The 14,707-nt window shown below is 40.6% G+C and overlaps 2 protein-coding genes across 2 annotated transcripts; both read right to left on the reverse strand. All coding sequences in view use genetic code 11, as the record gives it.

The window, feature by feature from the left end:
• Positions 1-414: 414 nt before the first annotated feature.
• Positions 415-3,891, reverse strand: EGR_02936 (hypothetical protein; the record flags this gene model as incomplete). The annotated part of the gene is made up of 3 exons (XM_024492185.1): positions 415-888; positions 2,823-3,091; positions 3,777-3,891. The coding sequence occupies 3 exons, from the start codon at positions 3,889-3,891 to the stop codon at positions 415-417; spliced, it is 858 nt and encodes a 285-aa protein (XP_024353380.1).
• Positions 3,892-9,186: 5,295 nt separating this feature from the next.
• EGR_02937 (Anoctamin-10) lies at positions 9,187-13,424 on the reverse strand (the record flags this gene model as incomplete). Its single annotated transcript, XM_024492186.1, has 4 exons — positions 9,187-9,924; positions 10,992-11,192; positions 12,053-12,882; positions 13,052-13,424. The coding sequence occupies 4 exons, from the start codon at positions 13,422-13,424 to the stop codon at positions 9,187-9,189; spliced, it is 2,142 nt and encodes a 713-aa protein (XP_024353381.1).
• Positions 13,425-14,707: the final 1,283 nt, after the last annotated feature.

The raw sequence follows: 14,707 nt of genomic DNA on the forward strand, positions 1-14,707 counted from the left end.
TATTTTTGGGACAGCACAAATTAAACCTTCATTTTATCGATTCCTAAACTTTAAGAATAGATATAATGCTTTGAGGGTCTAACGTATTCCAAACCCCATTTTACCCATATAAAACATAGTGAAGTGATAATTTACCTACTTTTCCTAATTTTATTCCACTTTCAGTAAAATGCTTCATTTTACTGCTTATTTGACGAATTAAAATTGCATAGATACTGATCTTTCACGTCCTAACAAGTAATCAATTCTTGAAATTATTTGGTTGACTTTTATGCAATTCCTAATCAAGAAAATTTTTCATTATGATCAACTTTATTATTTACTTAGAGATATTCATCTGAATGGTAAACCTGGCTGAAAATTCAAGGCAATAGCAAGAAAATGGTTTGAGAATTATGATGAGGATTGTAAATGCTATTCCCTGAGATTGGCCATTGGTTGTTGCACCGCCATGGTCGTATCGGCTGTGGCTGGACTTGCAAATTTCTCGAAGAGAATGGCTTTCGACTCGGCCATGATCGAGTTTAACTCTTCAACAAGGGCTCGAAGCTTTGCGTTGGAGTTAGTTAGAAGTTCGGTCTCAAGCAGCATCTGTTGAAAACGGCGCTTGCGAAGCGCGCGTGACTTTCTAGAAGCCGCGTTATTGCGCTCCTTTCTTCGAATTTCACGTTCTTCGTAGTTCTGATGACTCTTTGGTACATAATTGGTAATTGCCAACTTTGTCTGGCCTTCCCGACTTCTCAAAGGCCCAGTTAATACCTTCAAGTCATGCTCACAGGAAGGATTAGTCGGCCGTGGTGAAACTGCCGAGGGTATGGAATAACTCGAGAAAGAACTCGACGTTTCCGACTCCGTCTCAGATGCGGCTAACTCCGGTCGCGGCAAAGGCTAGGTGGAATAAGAAGTGGGGAATCTGTCCATATTTCCTTTATCGTTTTATTGTCTTAAGATTCGGTAGAATAAAGTAACCAATGTATTTCAAATAAGATGAATGAGAATATAAATTTGGAAGTACAGGTAATGTTTGCACTTCTATCCAGTTCAGTTTTATATTTGATGCTATTGTGACGAATGTAGAGCTTAATAGACTCGCATTCTGAGTTAGCATTTAAATCTTACTAGCATAAAGTCCACGGATAGTTTTATTTGGATTTGTGTCAAGTTCCCACAAATGTATCTTCGAATTTCAACACTAACTCTCAGTTTGTCGGCAGAAAGTTGTCTCGCAATGCTGTTAGCACATTGACGTCATCTGAGACAAGAAGTAAAAGCTTGAAGGCAGGTGCTCATTGGTGTTATCCACTACGTCTAGGTGAAAAAGGGCACATTGCATTGGATTAAACTGTGGCGATTGTTGCCTACAACTGTGGTCCTTGCTGGGTGCATTTAATTTGACCATTTTGGGTCTTAAAAGCTGCATTTTCCATCACCAAAGTGTGCCGATTAAAGGTGACTCCATTTAATGCAGTCTCATGTTTCAGTCACTTCATACTTTCGCAAATGAGGTATGATGAAATAAAGCATTGAACAGTTAAAATGGTTCCAAACACACGTCCAAATTATGAAGTTGTGTTGACACTAGGCGTGGTCGTGGTAACAAATAAACAACTTACCGATAAGGGTATATAAATTGTTGTAGCTGTTTTTTTCCAGTTCTTTATGTTAGACAGGCTCACCGTATCACGTAGACTTACAATTTATAAGGAAACACGATCATACTGGTTTAGGCTAGTTGATGGACGCGTAATTCTTGGGCACTGTAACCCTACACTATAAGTCCTCGGCTGTTCACTTTAACCGCTGAATTGTGCTTCTTCATGGTGTTAAAAATCGCAAATGTACTTTGGTGTTTAACACAAAAACGGTTGTATGTCTAAATAAAGTGCACAATCCGCCTAAATTTGCGGAAAAAATCAAGCCATATATGACAAGCACATTAAGGACCTAAGTGTTCTTTAAAAACAGCCATTATTGTTTGCATGAAACCAAACACAAATGTTAATCTTTTGTGTCAGTAGCACAAGTGCAAATAGCGTGAAGAAACCAAGCATTGAGAACTTCGTAAAAGGGCGGAAGAAGAAAATTGTACATGTGTGTGTTACCTTGTATAGATTCAACTTGAACATCCCCTTGTACAGTGAATAAGTGTGGCGTGCGGAACAAATTGCCCAGTTTTACTGAAATTTGCATCGCATTGTGCAACACCTGCTCTGACCAATGGGAGCGCGGTATGAGTTTGTGTGCCAAGCGCGCACAAACGGCGCAGGAGCGCAGTGAGCGCATGACTCGTGACTTGTGAGGGCACCTACACCCAGCGGAATCCACCTCCACCGCATAAGTGTGCCTCTCTGCCCACCCTCCATTCCTCCTAACTACTTGCGAGACTCCTCTATGCGGCAAATTCGTTGACAGTGGTCTCAACTGCATTTGCTTGCACCGTCTTACGTCAAAAGTCGTATGTATAAATTTTTAACTTCGTACCACATTAAAATTCCTCATAGTGTTTGATATTTCGCTTTCATAACTAGTGTGGTGTTATGTCACCAAAAGGTGAGGCGTTTCAGTAAACATCCTCTCAGTTTACTTTAGCTGTTTTCTTGACTAGCATGGTGGTGATTCATCGTGTTTCTCGCAACATCAACTGGCACATGGAGCTAAAGCTCCAAAGGATAAGTTGGCTTGAGTCACAACTAGCGTTACCATGCCCATTCAAAAGCAATTTATTATGCCATTCTCGGCTAATTTGTTTGTGGTAAGTTGTAAAATTTTAAGGACGTTCAAAAAACATACACTTAAAGAGGCAAGTATTCTGCTGAATTTACCTTTGTGTTGTAATTCGAACTCCTGATGAAGTTGAAGATACCGGGTGGTTGGTGTTGAGAGCGGTCTTCCATCAGAAACTCGGGGTAAAACGCGGAAAAGCCGTCTGTGACGAAGGGTAGGTGTTCAGGACCATAGCAAGGATAATTTAAATGAACATGTGCAACATTATTCTGATTCTCTATTTTTGTGCATAAGTCCGTTGCCTTAGCCTTGACAACATTGTTGCTGTTGTCAATAGAGAACAAAGTTTTGCAGGGGATTCTTTCAACTGAAACAAATGACGCAATATCTAAACTATACAACCAATTAGTAGCATGGGATTTCAGTAGAATTACTTTAGCCGTCAGCTGGTCTCAGACGGTTTCCTAATTGCATTTTGTTAAGGACATTTGTAGGAATAGAGAAATTTTTTGAGAATGCAAACCGCCTGAACTTTCTCAGCGGAAGCTACGATCTACTTATACTCCTATTGAAATACTATGGGTGGAGGCGATTTTATCATACACCAGTAATTTTAAATTTACTTTGGTTTTTAGGTTTCCCATGCCAATTTCCTGATGTTCCATTTACGTGATGAAAATCTACAAATCACCATCAAAGGCATCATTTTTAAAGGATGCGATTATTAACAGATCCTGCCCATCCTTTCGCAAATTCATGCATTGATATAAAAGGTCAGAGACCATGCTTTTAAAACGAGAGATTATTACTTTGCCCTAACTTTAGAACTGTTTTCGTTCCGTCTTCTCGGATACGAAAGTTGAACCAATTACTCATCTTATTCATACCGTCGATAATTCGTCAATGCTCCCGTCATTCATTCTTAAGGGGCTCCTACTGCAGTTGTTTACCCGGCCGTGACACAAAATTACGCAATACTACACAATCAAGCAAACAATAGTTCTGACTTAGAACTGGAGTGCTACCTAAAAATAAAACAGACTTTTACTCACAAATTTCAGGTGGCAACATTGCTGCAAAACTGATGCGTTGGTCAGTGTTCGGAACGCAGAAAATGGCTTCTGAATGTGCACAGTTTGCAAACAGCAAATTATCCAGATTTTTCATTCGAAGTTCTAAAATAAGTTGACTTAAAATTACCGTTTGCTCTCATCAAAGTTGCACAAGTCATACCCCATTTTTTACTTCTTTCTCGACATCCGATTTCCAAAATTTTTACCAACTTGCATCCCAAAAAATATGCACGATATTTTATGCAATATATCATAAATGTGGAAAACTTACTCATATGACTATCATACAATGTCAAATTTACTGCATTCCTTTCGTGTTCCCCTTCCTTCTCGGTCGATCCTCACATCTATGACCAAATGACTTCTGGTGAAACTCAGTTACATCCCAGTTTTTTTTTCATTTAACTTTTTGATTCACCTGATAATTTGTGCCTTTTCTAGACAATAGTAGCTCAAAATAACCAGAATAATAAGAGTTTTCCTGAGGGCATAGTGATACGTTTTTCCGCAAACCGGCTCAGCTGAGCCCTCCAGTTGCAGTCCCTACTTTAAAAAATTATGAATTTTATAAATTATATCGTTTTATGGCCAAAACCTCAGGAAAAGTGGGGACGCCAGGCCCTTGGCCCATTGTCACTGCAACTTACACTTAATCCCGAAAAATTACGGTTTTAAAAAAGACCACTATCACCACGATTTGCCTAAACAGTAAAACTAGCTATCTATAAATCATGATGGCTTAAAAGTCATAAATTACGTATTTGTCGCACAGTCGCCGCTTTATTTTGAAGGATATCCCATGAAGATCTGCATAACCACTATTCATCTACTCGTTGACGAAGATCGTCATGTTAAAATAAATAAAGTCAAGTCCCTGCTGCCTTTGTCTAGCAATATTTAATAAATATTATTTTACAAAGCGAGGTGGCTTTATTAAATAGGAATTTAAATTTCAAGTGCATCAGTTCAGTGGTCTATAAAAAGCCTCAAATTGCGTTTTGGATATGTCACCAGTTAAAAGTATTTAAGTGTGTTGAAAGGCTGGCATGATTTAACAGTCGTTTAAAAATTTGTATGCAAATTTTAAAGACAAACCAATGCTCATTTGAATTTAAAAAAAAACTTGCTTGCGAGAGGCAGTTCGGGTCACCTCGGAGAGTGCGATTAGTGTCGGTGAGTATGCAGTTGCTGCATGTGCATTTTATAGTTGTTGACGTTGCTGTAGCTGGCGGTGGGGGTGGTGCCAGCGCTCTTTGCTATTGTAACGCGCGAGCCATTATGGATGCCTTCTACCCAGTCCTCACATTGGCAGCAATGCCGATTTCCCAGGAGCCACGTGAGCACCCCAAGTCGGGAGCGCATGCGTGCCTTCTCACAACCAACCGGTTGAAAAAGCAAAGCCCTGGAGTAGTATTTTAACTCAAACTCAGATATAGCGGCCGAAGACGCAATACTTGTAGCGCGTCGCAGGCCCTTCCCTACTATTGCTCAACAGAAAATTTACTACTATAAGAAATAACCCCAGTAATCCGTAGCGGGTATGATAGAAAGAAAGGGGATTATCACCTTTCCATTTAAACCTTGTTAGTTGATTTATTTTCTTTAAATAATAAACCTTACAACTAAAAGCCACTCTTCCCCCAACTATTACCACAAACTTACCCACTAATCCAATCAAAGACGAATTACACCTGTTCCCTTTCACCCACTTCTATCTGTAGCAATCGTATACTTACGTAGGCGGCTTTTTTAAATGCTACTTCAGAATGTACGGTGCTTTGACGAACTTCAGTCTTTGAAAAATAGTAAATTGCTTTTATCCAAACTAGTGTTATTTGGGCCTATAAAATAACCTCAGCTATTTTTTATAATTTCCATGCCATCATTTTGCCAAGATCTATGGCTGGCTCGTAGTTATTTCTAAGTTATTCCTCGTCTAGATTTAGGGAATTTTTTTCTCGAAAGGCGATAACAAACTTCAGAGTTCTCATGCTCCAGTGGCGTTTTGGAAACATTGATTACCACTTGGTGAAATAAACTTTATTACTTGAAAGATCAATTACTGGTTTACCTGACGTTCATAGGCTAGAGAATTTTCCAAAAGAATATTTAGTTATTCCCAAATGTGAATTAGCTATGCTTTGGCTGATGATAATAGTCCTTAAAACTACAACCACAAGATAAATAAGGTGGGTTCCCTGTCAGAGAAGTAATTCCTCTTCATCCCATTAGTGTCTGTATATTATGACATTTTTAAATAAAGCATTCTACTTATGTACATTTAGGTAAGGCAAGAAGAGGTGTTACAATTAGGGCAAGTACGAATGTATGTGGGACGTCGTTGGAGTGAAATGTTAGTGCCGCGCTTAATTTTAAGGACATTTTCGCCGTTGTAAAGTTGATGTAAGGATGTAGGGAATTGAGACAGTCGGGACTAAAATAAAAATTGCATTGGATGCGAAATTGTTATGTGTACACTTTAAACGCTCTGCTGGTTGCTAAGGCAGCTTTCAAACTTTTTATATTTTCGCCTAAAGTGATTTTCAGTAAGCCATGGGACAAAAAACCGGGTTTAATATACAAAGACTTGCAATCCTGAGTAACTAGCACCTAGTAGGATTCTAGCCACTTATTAGCAGTTTTTCACGCATTCCTTGGTCTATAGGAAAACACATAATTACTTAAAACTTTAGATCTGGTTTCTCATTTGCCCTTTTTGCACTATTTCAAAATACTTATTATTTTAAAAATACCAGCCCGTGCTTTAACACGGTACCAAATATGGTAGTGTCTTTCAATGTTTTTACACTCCCACCCATTACAGTTCGCTGGACTCTTAAAACAAGCACTAACACTGTTTCTGTACAACTTGTCTGGAGCGCAGCAGAAGTCAATGCAAAGATCGAGTATCTACACAAGTGTTATTTTAAAATGGCTTAGCAACACCCCCAGTGAAATGAAGATTAAGTCAGTTAATACATTTAAGCACTTCGCGTATTAACCAATGGAAGTTTTGCATTGAAAAGTTTCAAGAGTGGGATTATTAACTACAAAACTCATCGCATTTCCAAACCAAAACACAATATCTATGTAAACACCATTAAATATTGAGGAAAGAGGTGGTGTATTTCAGCCAATCAATCAAAATTAATTGTTTGTGGCAATTTTACCCCCATATAAATGGCAAACTAACAGTGTAATCTGACTAGGGTCTACAAAAGAAAGCTAAAGCGTACATTGGAATTATAAGGAAAAGTTTAACTACCTTGCATTAAAATAGAAAGATTAAGGCTTTAAAGAAAGTAAATATGCATCAATGCATGACTTCAATTCTGGTATCTTATTCAAATGTTGTGGACAGTTTGTCCTCGGGAAAGGCGTGAGGCTAATAAAGCAGTAAAAATAGCGAACTGAAGGCGTTAACTGAATTCTTTACCCACGGCTGAACTGGTTAAATGAGAACTCTGAACTAGTCTTTTTTCTGTATTTTTACAATGGTCAGTGTCATTCCATTTTGAAATGAACAATGCCACTTACATCATATAAGGGAGGGACTTAGACACGATCTCGACTGGAAAGTGGGAATAATAACTGGAAGTACATCTTATCAACCAGGCGAATTCTCAAGCTAATTTAATAGAAGCTCCTCTCCAATGCTTTTGGAATTGTGTATCACCGAACTTTGCCAAAACCAATCTGCTTTTACATGTATTTGCTGTGCCTCAGTACAGCTTATCCCTTAGTTAGGAAAATCCCACCTCTAGAAGCACTTTAATGAATTCCGGTGCTATGGGAAGGTAAGTTGTCTGGTTTGGCACCGCAAACGCTTCAACGAAGCACTTTGCAGTTTTGCCTGTGGAAGCACTGATTTACTTTTATGCACAGTAAGTAAACATACTTTTGATCAACGAAAAATCTTGAGATCCTCAAAGTAGCCAAATGTAGAAACCGTTATCAACCTTTGGCAGCTTCAGCTCGACCTCGGATTCGGGAAACTTAATTTAAGCTACGGTAAGCTGCACACCTTCCATAAGTTTTCAGCTGGAAGTACGAATTCTATACACACAGCAATACCTTGGAAATTCTCGAGGTTAGGTTCTAGAATCCGTCATGGATCTAAAGGAATCACAAATGTTTCATACGGGTCACTAAAAATACTAACAAATGCATGGTTCTATAATTTGACCCCTAATCATGAATTAAACCATGCTCCCAAAGCACTTTGATTCCACTTAAAAGTTGGCCCAACGCATTATCCTAGAAAAAGTAAGCGGTTGACGTGGAAATGCAGTATCGCCTGGTGGCTATTTGCCATACTATCGCATTTACATTAGGGTATGCCCATGTCACCCCCGCTGGACACCAATTCACTGGCTGCTGTCCTCTGCGCCGCTCACAGTCGGGTAAACCCAAGTAGCCAATGAAAATGTAAACTTAATGACTGACCTTTGTTACTGGCAGGAGGGTAAATTAGGTAAACTAGGTACACGGAGGTGCAACCTAACAAACAAAATTAGGAAGCAGAAGGTGAACAAGGCAAAAAAAGAAAACAAAAACAGGCGAAAATAGAATCAATGGTTGAAAGAACGAAAGGTCAATGAAAAGATCGCGCCTGCAAATTAGTTAGGCTTCAATGGGAAGTTAGTGAATTTACGAATCCCGAAAAGCAAATGCATTGAGTGTTACTGCATCTGATGAACATCCTCTTCAAAGCAGAAAAGTCGTTTCGTCACTTAAACTTTCGACAAGAGTTTAGAAAGCCAAACTTCTTTATTATATTTTTCTTTTAGCCAAAGCAATATTTAGATTATGAGAAAGGACTGGAGTCTTGGTCAAGGATGAACTGAACGAGAAAATCTGGTATCATTTTATACTTTTTGGTTCCGAAAGTACTCAGTGAAAGACTAAAACACTAGTGTCGTGAATTGATGATTATATGCCTGAGACGGGATGCTATCGAGTTCCTGGTTAGAGTAATCAGGAAACAAGGCCTTTGGTGAAAAAAAAACCCATTTACCGGTGGGTATGAATAAGAGGTACGGTGCCTGCGCACGCAACTGCTGTCTGATTACAGAAAGCAGTGGTTATATTCTGGCGTGCTCATTGTATTTTGATTACCTTTAGCCTTATAGTGATTACTGGTACATTTAAAGCCGATTTGAAAGCGATATTTGGCAAGCAGGAGAACTGGACGAGGACGCGAGTTTCGGGAGGTCTTGGCTTATCCAAGGATCAGATACACAAAAAAAGCTTTTAACGAATCGAAACAAGAAAGTTTTATGGGGTTACAGACATCTCCAGCATATAGATTCAACGGTTTTAAAAGCTGTTGGAAAAGTAAGGGAGTCGGCAACAGCAAAATGGCACACAACTAGAGGCGGAATGATGATCACTGCTTAATTGAAATGGTGCGCTTATAGCGTTCGTACAATCTCTTTCGAAAGGCGTATTTAGCAGCTATGGGCGTGTTGGAGAAGGCCAATTCGATGACAAGACCAACGCCGATGAGCACATGCTCCAAAATGAGCAGTGTGAGGAGATTCCACTGGGTGTAACAGGAGAGGAGGCAGAGGTTAGAAAAGATGGCCAGCCAGGCTTGCACGGAAAGCAGCACAAGCCAGATGTTCTGTCGCCGGTGCAGCCATTGTGCCATCGGGCGTCGCACTAGCTGGAGCAGCTTGAAGGCATCGAAGAAGAACTCAACCCAAGCGCACACAAAGGCCATGCAGGCGAGATAGGGCGGACAGGCGATGGCGAAGAGAACGATGTAGCCGTGCTCAAGGACCATCTCAAGAAAGTCATCGAAAGGCTCATATTCAACTCCGAAAACGGCAGCATGCACTGCCTTTGCCTGAGCCTCAGCCTCTTTTGGTGCATCGTCTGTCTTCTTGTGGGCAACAGCGATGGCTGCGGCTCGACGGCCGCGCCAATGAGAACTGACCCAAGGCAAGAAACATTCGACAATAAGACGTCGAATGGAGTCCGTCGCAAAGGTGGTCATCAGAAAGGACTGTAGCGCGTTCCAGTCCACTAGAATCACCCCAAGGTAGAAGGGCGAAGCATAGGCGTCAACAGCCTCAAAGAGAAATCGCTTGACTATCAAAGAACAATCCCAATTGAATTGGGTCTGCAATTGAAAAGTAAAAGAACAAACAAACAATTACCTCCCTCGATAACACGGAACAAAACGTAGCTATAACAGTTGTTTATGCTGGGCGATAAGAAATTCTTATACCGATTTGTGTAAACTCAGAAAGTGCAGTCGAGAAGAAGCGAATATTTGGAACGCCTGAACCATTTGTGACTGAATCTGCTATTTTTAGGTGGGTTAAGTTTGCATCTGTAATGCAAGTCTGTGCATCAGTATATCTAAGGCCTTGATATGCCACATGCGATTTCAATGGCACGTCAGGTGGGGCCTGAAATATTTGGCCTATCATGTTGTAGCTAATTGAACCATACTAACCACGGAAATAACAGAAATGTGTGTATTCTCATGCGTTGTTAAGAGTTTAGTAGGTAAGTACAGGCCAGCTGCTAATGTAACAAATGCGTTTTATACCATCACGAACGCTAAATTCTCTAATTTTGCATCATGTGGAAAATATCGGGAGGTGTGTCGGCTCCCTCCAGGCAGCAAAACCAGTGTTTTGTCTTAGTCATTGTGAGAGGTGCTTCCTGTAGGTTAAAAAAACTACCATTTTACCTCAACAATCAGTCGATGGATCTAATCCAGAAAATAATACGATATTATTACACTGTATTCAGCCTTAGGTATCTTGACGACTGAAAGGTATGCCTGCATTATTCACAATGGAGTGTACCACCGAACATTAGGTCCTTGTGTAAGAAGGTACGCGATAAATTAGACCATTTTTCCAGTACTAACACCATTTGTGCTGATTTGACCCACCTTTGGATGTGTAGATTTATCTGTTTCTTCGAATCCGTATTTTGGAGTTTATACAGGATTGAAATTTCACATTAATTGCTCTAATCTTCAACCTGCTAGCTTTACCTCGTTGTTTATATAAGCTAAGTTATCGAGACCCAAAACTAAGCTGGCGTCTGTGTGGCATTTGTTGTGGAAAGTCGCTTATAATTGTAGACATAGCTACATTCACGCATCAAGGAATTTGTAAGAAACGGAAATTAAAGACCAGATGGCAGTAATTAAATGAGGTATCGAGTTACCTTGTGATTTTCCATGTTGGTGAGTTTTTCAGCAATCTGACGAAAGACGACCTGGTTGATGTAGAAAACGACCAAAGGATGAAGAATGCCTGGAATGAATTTAAGTGACCCATCTTTCGGATCAAATATCCTTCCTGGATCGCACAGACAGCCGATGAAGTGGAAGTGCAAGTACGGCGAGCGTCCGGGGTTGATCACGCCCTACAGTAGCAATAAGAACTGGGATTCCGAGGAGGAATCTTCTGAATCCAAAAAATTAGCAACGTTAAACAATAAAATATTTTTATAAGATTCCTCTACAGCCACGGTTTCTTTTCAAAAAGACTTGGTACTTACATCGAACACCTAACTTAACAGTGTATGAAACATGTTACATTAAAGGCATGTGTCCATCCTGGCTTCCTTTAAGTAAATTAAGAGGCATTTCTTGTTTCAAATTGGTAGTTTTACTAGAAGTACCTCATGCATGCTCATGAGATGCAGGCTTACATTTTGCTGTACCAATCATGGCATCCATCCAACCATTATTCAGCAAATATAATCTACTGTGAAATGACCTTTTTTTACCAAATAAATGCTTCAATCAATGTTCAGTGGTATTAGAATAGCCTACGGTGTTCGCGTGTCAGTATGGGAGCATCATATCCGAATTTCGATCTCAAGGCTAAATATTTGGCTCATGTAAGACAAATAGGCCTGAGTCACTCCCGTGAATCAGCCAGCTCCGCGTTTTAACATTTGAGAGGAACGCCCTCGTGATTAGGCGCGAGGTGGAACAGGTGCCAGGAGTCAGCATACACGCGAAGCCTTCGTGTCTGTGCTTATCAGAAAACATGTGCATGCTGAGGGCTCAAGAGGATGACCTCCATCGATTGAACGATAAAAAGTAGTAAAGTAGAAAATACATCAGCGGGGTTAAGTAGTAAGTCTGGTAGTGTGAATTGGAGAACGTGTCAAGAAAAGCACACTCTCTCGTTTAAATTGTTAAATGCGAATTTTCCTATATGCTTCTGCCTTAAATGAGTTTTTCTGAAAAGTATATGATAAAAGACCAAACACACCTCCAAATTCAGCAGCAACACGTTTATGAAGAGAGCAATAAGGACACAAAAGGAGGTGACAGAGGCCGAGAGAAGGTAGAGAACGCGTCGCTGGGAAGCTGGGAAGTGTAGTTCCATCTCACCCTTGATGGGACTCTCTCGCAGGTTGCCGCGGAACGTAGGTCTCAACTGCTCCATGTGCGAGCCCACCCAGCCCGACATATCAGCTGCATTTGCAAATATTGGCGACATCCAGTCCTCTGCTAATTGTGACTGTTGCCGACGCCAGATTTTGTTACATGTTAGAGCCCAAATTACCACCACCAGGCCATAACAAACTCTGAATATGGGCATTGTGAACAGCTGGGCGGGTTGGTCAGAATAAATGCTATTGGTTATTGAAACAAGCAACCATGTAAGAAGACCGGCGCAGGAGGGGAAGATGAGCGAAAGGCAATAGCTGCGTAGCCAGGCAAAGTAGAAACCAATGGCATCCCCAAGATACCAACGTAGCCAGCTCACTCCAGGGAAAAAAACAGACTGACCACGAAAATACGACCAAACAGTATCGCGTTCAGGTACATTGTGCAGTGGAGTCATATTCTTAACTATTTCCCTCGATTTCATACAGAAGAGAGCCGAACCGCGCTCGCTCAACGTAACTACTGCTAAGGATAATGGTTTCTTAATGGTGCACTTTGGCATTGGAGGAATTGTATCATAGATCTCGCACGATGTTAGAGCATTCAGACTGACTTTTTGGTCATGACTGAATTGAATCATTCTCACAGCAAGACCACCAAGCCAAACCTTTTGTCCAGGAGTCAATGAGGCAACGCCGAGAGCTGTCGCTGCAGAAAAAGTTAAACAAATTACACAACCTTCAAAAGAAGAGTAGATAAGAGGAAGAACAAATGTTTGGCCAATTTAAAGAACATTAGCTTATTTCAGACTAAAGCGGACAGATTATTACTTATGTTTTCTATTGCAATTTTGAAAATGAAAAAATCAGAGACTTACCAACGCTTCTTTCATCCGCTGGCACTCCAGAGAAGCCTTGGTTCAAAATACAGGCAGCGTGTTGAAGAAGTGCTTTGGAGGTGCGTATAAGAACATAGTGTTTCACATGACTAGGAGCTTTATCACCCAAATCTTCTTCAGAACAGCAGGAGACTACATTAAGCTTCACATCTTCGTTGATGAAACCGGCATTGGATAGTAACTCGGCAATACGGACCGCAGCAAACGAATTATGCTTGGACCGATGACTGGCATCACTTTGCTTGCATGGACAAACAGTAATATAAAATTCGATTTCATCCGTGATGCAGTTACTCGGTGGGTAGTTTTCCTTGAAATACGACCAAGAACGATTACTGCAAATTTGATTCATATGGAGAGAGGAAGAATGCAACTATCAGAAAATAAAGCTTTATTTAAGACCCAAATCAATAAAACGGTCAAAGAGCAATAAAAAACAATGGCTGTCACACTAAGCAAAGGCACGGTTTATTGCTGAAGCAGCCTTTTTATGTCTTCGGAGTCGGTGCACTCGCACATCTTTAAACCGCTGGGGGAATCAATAATTTCTGCCTTCTACAAAATTCAGCAAAATTAGTGCAGAAGTAACAGCCACCATACGTTCTTCAATAGGAATTCGACACAATCCGCATGCTCCTCATAAACCGCCGCAAGTAGTGGAGTAATCCCAAAATTGTCTTTTACCTACATTGCCTTGATTAATGTTAAATCTCGGCCTACATTTACATCAGCACCCTCCTTAACCAACAACTCTAGTATCTGTAAATGTCCGAAATCTGCCGCAATGTGAATAGGCCTTCTTCCATTCCCAAGCCCCTTATTAAGGTCTTTTACCTGTAGAAAGTTAGAGAGAAGGCATTTTACATTCTTTAACGCATCTTTGAAACCATTAATATCACCTGTCTCGATGCACCATTTGAACTGCTCTTCGCTCATTTTGAAATACGCCCTAATTTTGATTGGGCATATCAGTTTCGCATAAGCATAGCGCAGTGACAGTTAAGGTCGCCTATTAAAGCATTTGAACGTTACGCTCAATTGTAGGACAAAGTTTAATAAACTAAATAAACAGAAATCCACAAAAAAAACTTAAAATGACTCTTTTTCATAATTTGCCTATTAAATTTATGCAGACGATTTGCAATTCACCAAACAAGACATGGGCGCTTCAATAAACACGAGAATTAAAAGCATGCACGCACTTTGAAAAGATTCCGTCCGATCTAGTTTGGGCGAATTCTTTAAGTTGCTATAATGGTTTTGAAAACGCACCGGGTTCTGGTAGACCCCCAACCTCTTCGCCGCAGTAACTGCCCATCAAAACAGGTACGCTATCCTGGTCACCAAGCTAGGCGCTACATTGCGTTCTCTCCCCCAGATTCGAGCGTGAGTACTAAGACCAACCTTATCTCCTGCCACATCTCTACTGCTCAGATTCTTTAACAATTAAACTACTATCCATGTAGCAACGCCTACTACATACCAGAGATCTGCTTGTCATACGTCTCCGCGAGACCAAGGAAGCTCATCCACCGAAGTCCCACACACTGCTCACGCGCTGCCAAGGGCTCGAGATTCCTGTGCAGAAAACACTCACTGGCTACGCAAGGGCCATTCATTTACCAGACGGCTGGA

Source organism: Echinococcus granulosus, assembly GCF_000524195.1.
Source record: "Echinococcus granulosus chromosome Unknown EG_S00014, whole genome shotgun sequence".
In the NCBI taxonomy this organism is placed as follows: domain Eukaryota; kingdom Metazoa; phylum Platyhelminthes; class Cestoda; order Cyclophyllidea; family Taeniidae; genus Echinococcus; species Echinococcus granulosus.